The sequence below is a fragment of the Bombina bombina genome, chromosome 3, assembly GCF_027579735.1.
Source record: "Bombina bombina isolate aBomBom1 chromosome 3, aBomBom1.pri, whole genome shotgun sequence".
Taxonomy (NCBI): domain Eukaryota; kingdom Metazoa; phylum Chordata; class Amphibia; order Anura; family Bombinatoridae; genus Bombina; species Bombina bombina.
In genome coordinates, this window is record NC_069501.1 from 1,286,417,457 (window position 1) to 1,286,433,441 (window position 15,985).

The 15,985-nt window shown below is 43.1% G+C and overlaps 1 protein-coding gene across 1 annotated transcript in view; it reads right to left on the reverse strand.

Annotated features, from left to right (window-relative positions):
• Nucleotides 1-15,985, reverse strand: part of HPX (hemopexin) — a gene marked incomplete in the record, with an annotated part of 182,505 nt that overhangs the window by 113,358 nt on the left and 53,162 nt on the right. Inside the window, 1 exon segment of the mRNA XM_053708845.1 lies at nt 2,159-2,229. Coding sequence (XP_053564820.1) covers nt 2,159-2,229 — 71 coding nt within the window.

Below are 15,985 nucleotides of genomic sequence, written 5' to 3' on the forward strand. Positions count from 1 at the left end.
TCTCTCTCTCCTGCCCTTTGCTCTCTTGCTCTCTCGTGCTCTCTCGCTCTGTCTTGCCCTTGGCTCTTTCGCTCTCTCCCGTTTTCTCTCTCTTGTTCTCTCTCGTTCTCTCTTGTTCTCTCTCGTTCTCTCTTGTTCTTTCTCGTTCTCTCTCTCTCTCTCTCTCTCATTCTCTCCCTCTCTCTCCTGCCCTTGGCTTTCTCATTCTCTCTCATTCTCTCTCTCTTTCTCTTGTTCTCTCTCTCTCTCGTTCTCTCTCTCTCTCTCGTTCTCTCTCTCTCTCTCTCCTGCCCTTGGAACTCTCATGCTCTCTCGTTCTCTCTCTCTTGTTCTCTGTCATTCTCTCTCTCTCTCTCTCGTTCTCTCTCTCTCGTTCTCTCCTTCTCTCTCTCTCTCCTGCTCTCTCTCTCTCGTTCTTTATGTCTCTCATTCTCTCTCTCTTTCGTTCTCTCTCTTGTTCTCTCTCTCTCTCTCTCGTTCTCTCTCTCTCTCGTTCTCTCTCTCGTGCTCTCTCTCGTGCTCTCTCTTGTGCTCTCTATCATGCTCTGTCTCATGCTCTCTCTCTCTCTTGTGCTCTCATTCATGCTCTCTCTCTCATTCTCCCTCTCTCTCGTGCTCTCTCTCGTGATCTCTCTCTCTCATGCTCTCTCTCTATCATGCTCTCTCTCTTTCTCTCTCTCTCTCGTGCTCTCTCTCTCTCATGCTCTCTCTCTCTCTCGTGCTCTCTCTCTCTCTCTCTCGTGCTCTCTCTCTCTCTCATGCTCTCTCTCTCTCATGCTCTCTCTCTCTCTCTCTCTCTCGTGCTCTCTCTCTCTCATGCTCTCTCTCTCTCTCGTGCTCTCTCTCTCGTGCTCTCTCTCTCTCATGCTCTCTCTCTCGTGCTCTCTCTCTCTCATGCTCTCTCTCTCTCTCGTGCTCTTTCTCTCTCATGCTCTCTCTCTTTCTCATGCTCTCTCTCTCATGCTCTCTTTCTCATTCTCCCTCTCTCTCGTTATCTCTCTCTCATGCTTTCTCTTTCTCTCATGCTCTCTCTCTCTTGTGCTCTCTCTTTCTCATGCTCTCTCTCTCATGCTCTCTCTCTCATGCTCTCTCTCTCATGCTCTCTCTCTCTTGTGCTCTCTCTTTCTCATGCTCTCTCTCTCATGCTCTCTCTCTCATGCTCTCTCTCTCATGCTCTCTCTCTCTTGTGCTCTCTCTTTCTCATGCTCTCTCTCTCATGCTCTCTCTCTCATGCTCTCTCTCTCATGCTCTCTCTCTCTTGTGCTCTCTCTTTCTCATGCTCTCTCTCTCATGCTCTCTCTCTCATGCTCTCTCTCTCGTGCTCTCTCTCTCTTTTGCTCTCTCTCTCTCTTGTGCTCTCTCTCATGCTCTCTCTCTCGTGCTCTCTCTCGTGCTCTCTCTCTCTTATGCTCACTCTCTCTCTTGTGCTCTCTCTCATGCTCTCTCTCTCTTGTGCTCTCTCTCGTGCTCTCTCTCATGCTCTCTCTCTCTTTCTCTCTCGTGCTCTCTCTCTCTCTTATGCTCTCTCTCTTGTGCTCTCTCTTGTGCTCTCTCTCTCTTGTGCTATCTCTCTCTTGTGCTCTCTCTCTCTCTTGTGCTCCCTCTCTCTCTTGTGCTCTCTCTCTCTTGTGCTCTCTCTCTCTTGTGCTCTCTCTCTCTCATGCTCTCTCTCTCTTTCTTGTGCTCTCCCTCTTGCTCTCTCTCTCTCTCTTGTGCTCTCTCTCATGCTCTCTCTCTCTTGTGCTCTCTCTCTCTTGTGCTCTATCTCTCTCATGCTCTCTCTCTCTTGTGCTCTCTCTCTCTCTTGTGCTCTCTCTCGTGCTCTCTCTCTTGTGCTCTCTCTTGTGCTCTCTCTCTCTTGTGCTCTCTCTCTCATGCTCTCTCTCTTGTGCTCTCCCTCGTGCTCTCTCTCATGCTCTCTCTCGTGCTCTCTCTCTCTCTCGTGCTCTCTCTCTCTCGTGCTCTCTCTCTCTCGTGCTCTCTCTCTCTCGTGCTCTCTCTCTCGTGCTCTCTCTCTCTCTCTCTTGTGCTCTCTCTCTCTCTTGTGTTCTCTCTCATGCTCTCTCTCTTGCGCTCTCTCTCTCTTGCGCTCTCTCTCTCTCATGCTCTCTCTCTCTCCCGCCCTTGTGCACTCTAATGTGTATCTGCATGTACTAACCTGTTACATTGTAACTCAGATCTTTGGAAGGGTATTGGTGTGAACTGGTAGCATTTGTTCTTTTCCTAAACCTGCAACAAGAAAAAAAAATAAAAGTTGAATTTCAACAATAAAAAACAGTTATTGTCATATTTATTGTGGGGAAAAGTCCTAAGGCCTGCAGGGGCACAGTGAGTCTGCAGGGGCAGTGAGACTGGGGGGGCACACAGTGAGACTGGGGGGGCACACATATAAACTGGGGGTGACACAGGTTTTTTAGTTAGTATTTTATTTTGGGGGGTTGGTTGTGTGGGTGGTGGGTTTTACTGTTGGGGGGGTTGTATTTTTTTTTACAGGTAAAAGAGCTGATTTCTTTGGGGCAATGCCCCGCAAAAGGCCCTTTTAAGGGCTATTGGTAGTTTAGTGTAGGTTAGGTTTTTTTTTTATTTTGATAGTGCTATTAGATTTGGTGTAATTAGTTTAAATATCTTGTAATTTGTTTTTTATTTTCTGTAATTTAGTGGGGTTTTTGTGATTTAGGTAATTGTATTTAATTTAATTGTATTTAATTTAGGTAATTTATTTAATTATAGTGTAGTGTTAGGTGTTAGTGTAACTTAGGTTAGGTTTTATTTTACAGGTCAATTTGTATTTATTTTAGCTAGGTAGTTATTAAATAGTTATTAACTATTTAATAACTATTCTACCTAGTCTAAATACAAACTTGCCTGTAAAATAAAAATGAACCCTAAGTTAGCTACAATGTAACTATTAGTTATATTGTAGCTAGCTTAGGGTTTATTTTATAGCTAAGTATTTAGTTTTAAAAAGGAATTATTTAGATATTAATAGTAGGTTTTCTTTAGATTTATTTTATTTATATTAAAGTTGGGGGTGTTAGGGTTAGAGTTAGACTTAGGTTTAGGGGTTAATAAATTTAGTATAGTGGCGGCGACGTTGGGGGTGGCAGATTAGGGGTTAAATGTAGATAGGTGGCGGCAATGTTAGGGGCGGCAGATTAGGGGTTAATATTTAACTAGTGTTTGCGATGCAGGAGTACAGCAGTTTAGGGGTTAATATGTTTACTATAGTGGCGGCGATGTCCGGAGTGGCAGATTAGGGGTTAATAATTTTATTTTAGTGTTTGTGATGCGGGAGGGCCTCGGTTTAGGGGTTAATAGGTAGTTTATGGGTGTTAGTGTACTTTTTAGCACTTTAGTTATGAGTTTTATGCTACAGCATTGTAGTGTAAAACTCATAACTACTGACTTTAAAATGAGATACGAATCTTGATGGGATAAGGTGTACCGCTCACTTTTTGGCCTCCCAGGAGAAGCTTGTAATACCGGCGCTAAGTCCCATTGAAAATAGGCTATACGCAATTTGCGTAAGTTGATTTGCGGTACGGCCAAAAAAGTGTGCGGTGCCCCTAAATCTGCAAGACGTTATGAGGCTTAATGCTGCTTTTTTACTCATAACGCAAGACTCATAATCTAGCCCCAAATTATAAATTTTTTTTTTTTTTAATAAATAATCTAATAGCCCTATCAAAATAAAAAACCCTAGCCTACAATAAACTACCAATAGCCCTAAAAAGGGTATTTTGTGGGGCAAAAAATAGGATAATTGAGCAGCTCCACTGGCTGCAGACCAGAGATTCATCGGGGGATTTATCCATATAAACTGTTAGCCTAAGTGGTTTGGGGACACTCATTTTTCACATTTTTTCTTGTGGATTTTGTTTTATTGGATTAGCAAAGTTATTTGATATTTGACATTGACTTTCGTTATTGGGGATTTTTTACTATAATGTTGATTTTTTCACTGAGCACTCGCACCAAGTTTGATCACTAAGTTAAAAGTCAAAGGTTAACACTTAGTTGGACATTTTCAGTTTTTCTGCCACCTACTATTATTTTTATCACTGTGTAAATCTGTGCAATTTTATGTATTGCAGCAAAGAGTTGGCACTTTTTGATTTGAGAAGGGAACACTTTCATGTATTAAGTTGGCGTTTTGATATTTGTGAAGCTTGATAATTAAAAAAAAAAAAACCCCAACAGTAAAACCCACCACTCACCCAACCAAACCCCCCAAATAAAAACCTAATGTAAAATAACCTAAGCTCCTCATTGCCCTGAAAAGGGCATATGTATGGGCATTGCCCTTAAAAGGGCATTTATCTCTTTTACTGCCCAGACCCTACTCTAAAAATAAAACCCACCCAAAAAAAACCTTAAATAAACCTAACACTAACCCCAGACGATCCACTTACAGTTATTGAAGCCCTGCTTGAAGGATCCATCCAGCCGACGAAGTCCTCATCCATCTTTTACTGTTGGGGGGTTGCTTGTATTTTTTTTTTTTTACAGGTAAAAGAGCTGATATCTTTGGGGCAATGCCCCGCAAAAGGTACTTTTTAGGGTTATTGGTAGTTTAGTTTAGGCTAGGGTTTTTTTTATTTTGTGAGGGCTTTTTTATTTTGATAGGGCTATTAGATTTGGTGTAATTAGTTTAAATATCTTGAAATTTGTTTTTTATTTTCTGTAATTTAGTGTTTTGTTTTGTGATTTAGGTAATTGTATTTAATTTAATTGTATTTAATTTAGGTAATTTATTTAATTGTAGTGTAGTGATAGGTGTTAGTGTAACTTAGGTTAGGTTTTATTTTACAGGTCAATTTGCATTTATTTTAGCTAGGTATTTATTAAATAGTTATTAACTATTTAATAACTATTCTACCTAGTCTAAATACAAACTTGCCTGTAAAATAAAAATGAACCCTAAGTTAGCTACAATGTAACTATTAGTTATATTGTAGCTAGCTTAGGGTTTATTTTATAGGTAAGTATTTAGTTTTTAAAAGGAATTATTTAGATATTAATAGTAGGTTTTCTTTAGATTTATTTTATTTATATTAAAGTTAGGGGGTGTTAGGGTTAGGGTTAGACTTAGGTTTAGGGGTTAATAAATTTAGTGTGGCGGCGACGTTGGGGGTGGCAGATTAGGGGTTAATATTTAACTAGTGTTTGCGATGCAGGAGTACGGCAGTTTAGGGGTTAATATGTTTATTCTAGTGGCGGCAATGTCGGGAGGGGCAGATTAGGGATTAATTATTTTTTTTTAGTGTTTGTGATGCGGGAGGGCCTCGGTTTAGGGGTTAATATGTAGTTTATGGGTGTTAGTGTACTTTTTAGCACTTTAGTTATGAGTTTTATGCTACAGCATTGTAGTGTAAAACTCATAATTACTGACTTTAAAATGAGATACGAATCTTGATGGGATAAGGTGTACCGCTCACTTTTTGGCCTCCCAGGACAAGCTTGTAATACCGGCGCTAAGTCCCATTGAAAATAGGCTATAAGCAATTTGCGTAAGTTGATTTGCGGTACGGCCAAAAAAGTGTGCGGTGCCCCTAAATCTGCAAGACTCATCATAGCAGCGGTAGTAAAAAAAGCAGTGTTATGAGGCTTAATGCTGCTTTTTTACTCATAACGCAAGACTCATAATCTAGCCCCAAATTATCAAAAATATTTTTTTTTTATAAATAACCTAATAGCCCTATCAAAATAAAAAACCCTAGCCTACAATAAACTACCAATGGCCCTAAAAAGGGTATTTTGTGGGGCATTGCCCCAAAGATATCTGCTCTTTTACCTATAAAAAAAAAAACCCCCAACAGTAAAACCCACCACTCACCCAACCAAACCCCCCAAATAAAAACCTAATGTAAAATAACCTAAGCTCCTCATTGCCCTGAAAAGGGCATATGTATGGGCATTGCCCTTAAAAGGGCATTTATATCTTTTTCTGCCCAGACCCTACTCTAAAAATAAAACCCACCCAAAAAATAGCTTAAATAAATCTAACACTAACCCCAGACGATCCACTTACAGTTATTGAAGCCCTGCTTGAAGGATCCATCCAGCCGACGAAGTCCTCATCCATCTTTTACTGTTGGGGGGGTTGTTTGTATTTTTTTTACAGGTAAAAGAGCTGATATCTTTGGGGCAATGCCCCACAAAAGGTATTTTTTAGGGCTATAGGTAGTTTATTGTAGGCTAGGGTTTTTTTATTTTGGGGGGTGGCTTTTTTTTTGATAGGGCTATTAGATTAGGTGTCACTTTTTTATTTTGATAATTTACTGCTAGATTACAAGTTTTGCGTTATGAGTGAAAAAGCCTCTTACGTTATGAGTGAAAAAGTCTTGCAGGTATATCTGTACCACACACTTTTTTGGCCGTCATGCAACGTAACTACCGCAGCTTTCAAAAAGTCCTTTTTCAATGGGGCTTCCACAGCGCAGGTATTATGAGTTTGCCTGTCTGGCCAAAAAGTGAGCGGTACAGCCTAAAACTACAAGATCCATACCGTAAACTGAAAGTCAGTAGTTATGACTTTTATGTTACAGAGCTGTAGCATAAAACTCATAACTAAAGTGCTAAAAAGTACACTAACACTCATAAACTACCTAATTAACCCCTTAACCAAGGCCCTCCAGCATTGCAAACACTATAATAAAATTATTAACCACTAATCTGCTGCTCCGGACATCGCCGCCGTTATAATAAACATATTAACCCCTAAACTGCCGTACTCCTGCCTCACAAACACTAGTTAAATATTATTAACCCCTAGTCTGCAGTCCTTAACATCGCCGCCATCTACCTACACTTATTAACCCCTAATCTTCCGCCCCAACATCGCCGCCACTATACTAAAGTTATTAACCCCTAAACCTAACCCTAAGTCTAACCCTAACACCCACTAACTTTAACATAATTAAAATAAATCTAATTAAAAATTAAAATTAATACCTAAATAATTCCTAGTTAAAACTAAAGACTTACCTATAAAATAAACCCTAAGATAGCTACAATATAACTAATAGTTACATTGTAGCTATCTTAGGATTTATATTTATTTTACAGGCAACTTTGTATTTATTTTAACTAGGTAGACTAGTTACTAAATAGTTATTAACTATTATCGGAATTCAAGGGACGCTATCTTGGATGACGTCATTTAAATGAACCTTCATTCTTCAGCGACCATCAAAAGAAGAGGATGCTTCGCGCCGGATGTCTTGAAGATGGAGCCGCTCCTTGTCGGAAGGATGAAGATAGAAGATGCCGTCTGGATGAAGACTTCTGCCCGCCTGGAAGACCACTTCTTGCCGCTTGGATGAAGACTTCTCCTGGCTTGATGAGGATGGATGTCCGGTCTTCAAAAACTGTAAGTGGATCTTTGGGGGTTAGTGTTAGGATTTTTAAGGGTGTATTGGGTGAGTTTTATTTTTAGCATAGGGTTTGGGCTAAAAAAGAGCTAAATGCCCTTTTAAGGGCAATGCCCATCCAAATGCCCTTTTCAGGGCAATGGGGAGCTTAGATTTTTTTAGATAGAATTTTATTTGGGGGGGTTTGATTGGGGGGCTTTTTTATTTTGATAGGACTATTATATTAGGTGTAATTAGTTTAAATATTTGATCATTTCTTTTTTATTTTGTGTAATTTAGTGTTTATATTTTTTGTAATTTAGTTAATTGTATTTAATTAATGTAATTGATTTAATTGTAGTGTAAGGTTAGGTGTAAGTGTAAGACAGTTAGGTTAGGTTTTATTTTACAGGTACTTATGTATTTATTTTAACTAGGTAGTTATTAAATAGTTAATAACTATTTAGTAACTATTCTACCTAGTTAAAATAAATACAAATTTGCCTGTGAAATAAAAATAAAACCTAAGATAGCTACAATGTAACTATTACAGTAAACTCCCAGGCATTCATGGGGATTGGTAGATTCTGGATAAGTGAAGTTTCTGGTTGCTTGAGAGTTTCTATTAAAAATAGGCCTAACTAGGTTCTATAACCCATACTATAAACGCTGTATTTACTCGATGGTAATATTTAAATACAGTAAATAAAGGTAAATTATTAATTAATATTAATGCCGCCTTCGTTCAGTCCCGGGCACCCAGTGGCAGCGTGATGTCTAATTCTCAGACTGCCTTGTGCTCACATCTTTCAAGAGCAGTTGTGTAGGGTCTGGTAGCATTAAAAGGGCTTGGCTTTCACCTTTTGAGAGCTCACTATAGAGAAAGGAAACTGCAGAGCAACAGCAGTGTTAATTTTAATGTACAGTATCTCCGTTTTTTTGTTTGTTTGTTTTTAGTTTTTTTTGTTTTTTTTTTGGTTGCTTAAGTTCTGGTTAACAGAATTTACTATAGTTATATTGTAGCTAGCTTAGGGTTTATTTTATAGTAAGTATTTATTTTAAATAGGTATTATTTAGGTATTAATTGTAATATTTAATTAGATTTATTTTAATTATGTTAAAGTTAGTGGGTTTAAGTGTTAGGGTTAGATTTAGGGGTTAATAACTTTAGTATAGTGGCGGTGACATTGGGGGCGGCAGATTAGGGGTGAAGTGTAGGTAGGTGGCAGCGGTGTCAGTGGCAGCAGATTAGGGGATAAGTGTAGGTAGGCTGCGTTGATGTTAGGGGCAGCAGATTAGGGGGTAATAAGTGTAGGTAGGTGGCGGCAATGTTAAGGGCAGCAGATTAGGGTTAATAAGTGTAGGTAGGTGGCGGCGATGTAAGGGGCAGAAGATTAGCGATTAATAAGTGTAGGTAGGTGGCGGCGATGTAAGGGGCAGAAGATTAGCGATTAATAAGTGTAGGTAGGAGGCGGTGATGTTAGGGGCAGCAGATTAGGGGTTAATAAGGGTAATGTAGGTGGTGGCAATGTCGGGGGGGGAGATTAGGGGTTAATAAGTGTAATGTAGGTGGTAGCGATGTCGGGGGCGGCAGATTAGGGGTTAATAAGTATAATGTAGGTGTTGGTGATGTCGGGGGCGGCAGATTAGGGGTTAATAAGTATAATGTAGGTGGCGGGGATGTCGGGGGCGGCAGATTAGGGGTTAATAAGTATAATGTAGGTGTTGGTGATGTCGGGGGCGGCAGATTAGGGGTTAATAAGTATAATGTTGGTGGCGGGGATGTCGGGGGCGGCAGATTAGGGGTTAATAAGCATAATGTAGGTGGTGGCGATGTCGGGGGCGGCAGATTAGTGGTTAATAAGTATAATGTAGGTGTTGGTGATGTCGGGGCGGCAGATTAGGGGTTAATAAGTATAATGTAGGTGGCGGGGATGTCGGGGGCGGCAGATTAGGGGTTAATAAGTATAATGTAGGTGTTGGTGATGTCGGGGCGGCAGACTTGGGGTTAATAAGTATAATGTAGGTGGCGGGGATGTCGGGGGCGGCAGATTAGGGGTTAATAAGTATAATGTAGGTGGTGGCGATGTCGGGGGTGGCAGATTAGGGGTTAATAAGTATAATGTAGGTGGCGGGGAAGTCGGGGGCGGCAGATTAGGGGTTAATAAGTATAATGTAGGTGGTGGTGATGTCGGGGGCGTCAGACTTGGGGTTAATAAGTATAATGTAGGTGTTGGTGATGTCGGGGGTGGCAGACTTGGGGTTAATAAGTATAATGTAGGTGGCGGCGATGTCGGGGGCGACAGATTAGGGGTTAATAAGTATAATGTAGGTGTCGGTGATGTCGGGGGTGGCAGATTAGGGGTTGATAAGTATAATGTAGGTGGTGGTGATGTCGGGGGCGGCAGACTTGGGGTTAATAAGTATAATGTAGGTGTTGGTGATGTCGGGGGCGGCAGACTTGGGGTTAATAAGTATAATGTAGGTGGCGGCGATGTCGGGGGCGACAGATTAGGGGTTAATAAGTATAATGTAGGTGTCAGTGATGTCGGGAGTGGCAGATTAGGGGTTGATAAGTATAATGTAGGTGGCGGCGATGTCGGGGGCGACAGATTAGGGGTTAATAAGTATAATGTAGGTGTCGGCGATGTCGGGGGCGGCAGATTAGGGGTTAATAAGTATAATGTAGGTTGCGGCGATGTCGGGGCGGCAGATTAGGGGTTAATAAGTATAATGTAGGTGGCGGCGATGTCGAGGGTGGCAGATTAGGGGTTAATAAGTATAATATAGGTGTCGGCGATGTCGGGCGGCAGATTAAGGGTTAATAAGTATAATGTAGGTGTCGGTGATGTCGGGGGCGGCAGATTAGGGGTTAATAAGTATAATGTAGGTGTCGGCGATGTCGGGTGCGGCAGATTAGGGGTTAATAAGTATAATGTAGGTGGCGGCGATGTCGGGGGTGGCAGATTAGTGGTTAATAAGTATAATGTAGGTGGTGGCGATGTCGGGGGTGGCAGATTAGTGGTTAATAAATATAATGCAGGTGGCGGGGATGTCGGGGGCGGCAGATTAGGGGTTAATAAGTATAATGTAGGTGTTGGTGATGTCGGGGCGGCAGATTAGGGGTTAATAAGTATAATGTAGGTGGCGGGGATGTCGGGGGCGGCAGATTAGGGGTTAATAAGTATAATGTAGGTGGTGGCGATGTCGGGGGTGGCAGATTAGGGGTTAATAAGTATAATGTAGGTGGCGGGGATGTCGGGGGCGGTAGATTAGGGGTTAATAAGTATAATGTAGGTGGCGGGGATGTCGGGGGCGGCAGATTAGGGGTTAATAAGTATAATGTAGGTGGTGGTGATGTCGGGGGCGGCAGACTTGGGGTTAATAAGTATAATGTAGGTGTTGGTGATGTCGGGGGCGACAGATTAGGGGTTAATAAGTATAATGTAGGTGGTGGTGATGTCGGGGGCGGCAGACTTGGGGTTAATAAGTATAATGTAGGTGGCGGCGATGTCGGGGGCGACAGATTAGGGGTTAATAAGTATAATGTAGGTGTCGGTGATGTCGGGGGTGGCAGATTAGGGGTTTATAAGTATAATGTAGGTGGTGGCGATGTCGGGGGCGACAGATTAGGGGTTAATAAGTATAATGTAGGTGTCGGCGATGTTGGGGGCGGCAGATTAGGGGTTAATAAGTATAATGTAGGTTGCGGCGATGTCGGGGGCGGCAGATTAGGGGTTAATAAGTATAATGTAGGTGGCGGCGATGTCGAGGGTGGAAGATTAGGGGTTAATAAGTATAATATAGGTGTCGGCGATGTCGGGCGGCAGATTAAGGGTTAATAAGTATAATGTAGGTGTCGGTGATGTCGGGGGCGGCAGATTAGGGGTTAATAAGTATAATGTAGGTGTCGGCGATGTCGGGTGCGGCAGATTAGGGGTTAATAAGTATAATGTAGGTGTCGGCGATGTCGGGTGCGGCAGATTAGGGGTTAATAAGTATAATGTAGGTGTCGGCGATGTCGGGGGTGGCAGATTAGTGGTTAATAAGTATAATGTAGGTGTCGGTGATGTCGGGCGGCAGATTAAGGGTTAATAAGTATAATGTAGGTGTTGGTGATGTCGGGCGGCAGATTAAGGGTTAATAAGTATAATGTAGGTGTTGGTGATGTCGGGCGGCATATTAAGGGTTAATAAGTATAATGTAGATGGCGGGGATGTCGGGGGCGGCAGATTAGGGGTTAATAAGTATAATGTAGGTGTCGGTGATGTCGGGGACGGCAGATTAGGGGTTAATAAGTATAATGTAGGTGTCGGCGATGTCGGGTGCGGCAGATTAGGGGTTAATAAGTATAATGTAGGTGGCGGCGATGTTGGGGGTGGCAGATTAGTGGTTAATAAGTATAATGTAGGTGGTGGCGATGTCGGGGGTGGCAGATTAGTGGTTAATAAATATAATGTAGGTGGTGGCGATGTCGGGGGTGGCAGATTAGTGGTTAATAAATATAATGTAGGTGTCGGTGATGTCGGGGGTGGCAGATTAGTGGTTAATAAATATAATGTAGGTGTCGGCGATGTCGGGGGTGGCAGATTAGGGGTTAATAAGTATAATGTAGGTGTCGGCGATGTCGGGGGCGGCAGATTAGTGGTTAATAAGTATAATGTAGGTGGTGGCGATGTCGGGGGTGGCAGATTAGTGGTTAATAAGTATAATGTAGGTGGTGGCGATGTCGGGGGCGGCAGATTAGTGGTTAATAAGTATAATGTAGGTGGTGGCGATGTCGGGGGTGGCAGATTAGGGGTTAATAAGTATAATGTAGGTGGTGGCGATGTCGGGGGTGGCAGATTAGTGGTTAATAAATATAATGTAGGTGTCGGTGATGTCGGGGGTGGCAGATTAGGGGTTAATAAGTATAATGTAGGTGTCGGCGATGTCGGGGGCGGCAGATTAGTGGTTAATAAGTATAATGTAGGTGGTGGCGATGTCGGGGGTGGCAGATTAGGGGTTAATAAGTATAATGTAGGTGTCGGCGATGTCGGGGGCGGCAGATTAGTGGTTAATAAGTATAATGTAGGTGTCGGCGATGTTGGGGGTGGCAGATTAGGGGTTAATAAGTATAATGTAGGTTGCGGCGATGTCGGGGCGGCAGATTAGTGGTTAATAAGTATAATGTAGGTGGTGGCGATGTCGGGGGTGGCAGATTAGGGGTTAATAAGTATAATGTAGGTGGTGGCGATGTCGGGGGTGGCAGATTAGTGGTTAATAAATATAATGTAGGTGTCGGTGATGTCGGGGGTGGCAGATTAGTGGTTAATAAATATAATGTAGGTGTCGGTGATGTCGGGGGTGGCAGATTAGTGGTTAATAAATATAATGTAGGTGTGGGCGATGTCTGGGGTGGCAGATTAGTGGTTAATAAGTATAATGTAGGTGTCGGTGATGTCGGGGGCGGCAGATTAGGGGTTAATAAGTATAATGTAGGTGTCGGTGATGTCGGGGGCGGCAGATTAGGGGTTAATAAGTATAATGTAGGTGTCGGTGATGTCGGGGGTGGCAGATTAGGGGTTAATAAGTATAATGTAGGTGTCGGTGATGTCGGGGGTGGCAGATTAGGGGTTAATAAGTATAATGTAGGTGTTGGTGATGTCGGGGGCGGCAGATTAGTGGTTAATAAGTATAATGTAGGTGGTGGCGATGTCGGGTGCGGCAGATTAGGGGTTAATAAGTATAATGTAGGTGTTGGCGATGTCGGGGGCAGCAGATTAGTGGTTAATAAGTATAATGTAGGTGTCGGTGATGTCGGGGGCGGCAGATTAGTGGTTAATAAGTATAATGTAGGTGTCGGTGATGTCGGGCGTGGCAGATTAGGGGTTAATAAGTATAATGTAGGTGGCGGCGATGTCGGGGGTGGCAGATTAGTGGTTAATAAGTATAATGTAGGTGTCGGCGATGTCGGGGGTGGCAGATTAGTGGTTAATAAGTATAATGTAGGTGGTGGCGATGTCGGGGGTGGCAGATTAGTGGTTAATAAATATTATGTAGGTGTCGGCGATGTCGGGGGTGGCAGATTAGTGGTTAATAAGTATAATGTAGGTGTCGGTGATGTCGGGGTGGCAGATTAGGGGTCAATAAGTATAATGTAGGTGGCGGCGATGTCGGGGGTGGCAGATTAGTGGTTAATAAGTATAATGTAGGTGGCGGCGATGTCGGGGGTGGCAGATTAGTGGTTAATAAGTATAATGTAGGTGTCGGTGATGTCGGGGGTGGCAGATTAGTGGTTAATAAGTATAATGTAGGTGGTGGCGATGTCGGGGGTGGCAGATTAGTGGTTAATAAGTATAATGTAGGTGTCGGTGATGTCGGGGGTGGCAGATTAGTGGTTAATAAGTATAATGTAGGTGTCGGTGATGTCGGGGTGGCAGATTAGTGGTTAATAAGTATAATGTAGGTGTCGGTGATGTCGGGGTGGCAGATTAGGGGTCAATAAGTATAATGTAGGTGTCGGTGATGTCGGGGTGGCAGATTAGTGGTTAATAAGTATAATGTAGGTGGTGGCGATGTCGGGGGTGGCAGATTAGGGGTTAATAAATATAATGTAGGTGGCGGCGATGTCGGGGGTGGCAGATTAGTGGTTAATAAATATAATGTAGGTGGCGGCGATGTCGGGGGTGGCAGATTAGTGGTTAATAAGTATAATGTAGGTGGCGGCGATGTCGGGGGTGGCAGATTAGGGCTTAATAAGTATAATATAGGTGTCGGTGATGTTGGGGGTGGCATATTAGGGGTCAATAAGTATAATGTAGGTGTCGGTGATGTCGGGGGTGGCAGATTAGGGGTTAATAAGTATAATGTAGGTGGTGGCGATGTCGGGGGTGGCAGATTAGGGGTTAATAAGTATAATGTAGGTGTCGGTGATGTCGGGGGTGGCAGATTAGGGGTTAATAAGTATAATGGAGGTGGTGGCGATGTCGGGTGCGGCAGATTAGGGGTTAATAAGTATAATGTAGGTGTCGGTGATGTCGGGGGTGGCAGATTAGGGGTTAATAAGTATAATGTAGGTGTCGGTGATGTCGGGGGTGGCAGATTAGGGGTTAATAAGTATAATGTAGGTGTCGGTGATGTCGGGGGTGGCAGATTAGGGGTTAATAAGTATAATGTAGGTGTCGGTGATGTCGGGGGTGGCAGATTAGGGGTTAATAAGTATAATGTAAGTGGCGGGGATGTCGGGGGCGGCAGATTAGGGGTTAATAAGTATAATGTAGGTGGTGGCGATGTCGGGGGTGGCAGATTAGGGGTTAATAAGTATAATGTAGGTGTCGGTGATGTCGGGGGTGGCAGATTAGGGGTTAATAAGTATAATGTAGGTGTCGGTGATGTCGGGGGTGGCAGATTAGTGGTTAATAAATATAATGTAGGTGTCGGTGATGTCGGGGGTGGCAGATTAGGGGTTAATAAGTATAATGTAGGTGGTGGCGATGTCGGGGGTGGCAGATTAGGGGTTAATAAGTATAATGTAGGTGGTGGCGATGTCGGGGGTGGCAGATTAGGGGTTAATAAGTATAATGTAGGTGTCGGTGATGTCGGGGGTGGCAGATTAGGGGTTAATAAATATAATGTAGGTGTCGGTGATGTCGGGGGTGGCAGATTAGGGGTTAATAAGTATAATGTAGGTGTCGGTGATGTCGGGGGTGGCAGATTAGGGGTTAATAAGTATAATGTAGGTGTCGGTGATGTCGGGGGTGGCAGATTAGGGGTTAATAAGTATAATGTAGGTGTCGGTGATGTCGGGGGTGGCAGATTAGTGGTTAATAAATATAATGTAGGTGTCGGTGATGTCGGGGGTGGCAGATTAGGGGTTAATAAGTATAATGTAGGTGGTGGCGATGTCGGGGGTGGCAGATTAGGGGTTAATAAGTATAATGTAGGTGGTGGCGATGTCGGGGGTGGCAGATTAGGGGTTAATAAGTATAATGTAGGTGTCGGTGATGTCGGGGGTGGCAGATTAGGGGTTAATAAATATAATGTAGGTGTCGGTGATGTCGGGGGTGGCAGATTAGGGGTTAATAAGTATAATGTAGGTGTCGGTGATGTCGGGGGTGGCAGATTAGGGGTTAATAAGTATAATGTAGGTGTCGGTGATGTCGGGGGTGGCAGATTAGGGGTTAATAAGTATAATGTAGGTGTTGGTGATGTCGGGGGTGGCAGATTAGGGGTTAATAAATATAATATAGGTGTTGGTGATGTCGGGGGTGGCAGATTAGGGGTTAATAAGTATAATGTAGGTGTCGGTGATGTCGGGGGTGGCAGATTAGGGGTTAATAAGTATAATGTAGGTGTCGGTGATGTCGGGGGTGGCAGATTAGTGGTTAATAAATATAATGTAGGTGTCGGTGATGTCGGGGGTGGCAGATTAGGGGTTAATAAGTATAATGTAGGTGTCGGTGATGTCGGGGGTGGCAGATTAGGGGTTAATAAGTATAATGTAGGTGTCGGCGATGTCGGGGGCGGCAGATTAGGGGTTAATAAGTATAATGTAGGTGTCTGTGATGTCGGGGGTGGCAGATTAGGGGTTAATAAGTATAATGTAGGTGTTGGTGATGTTGGGGGTGGCAGATTAGGGGTTAATAAGTATA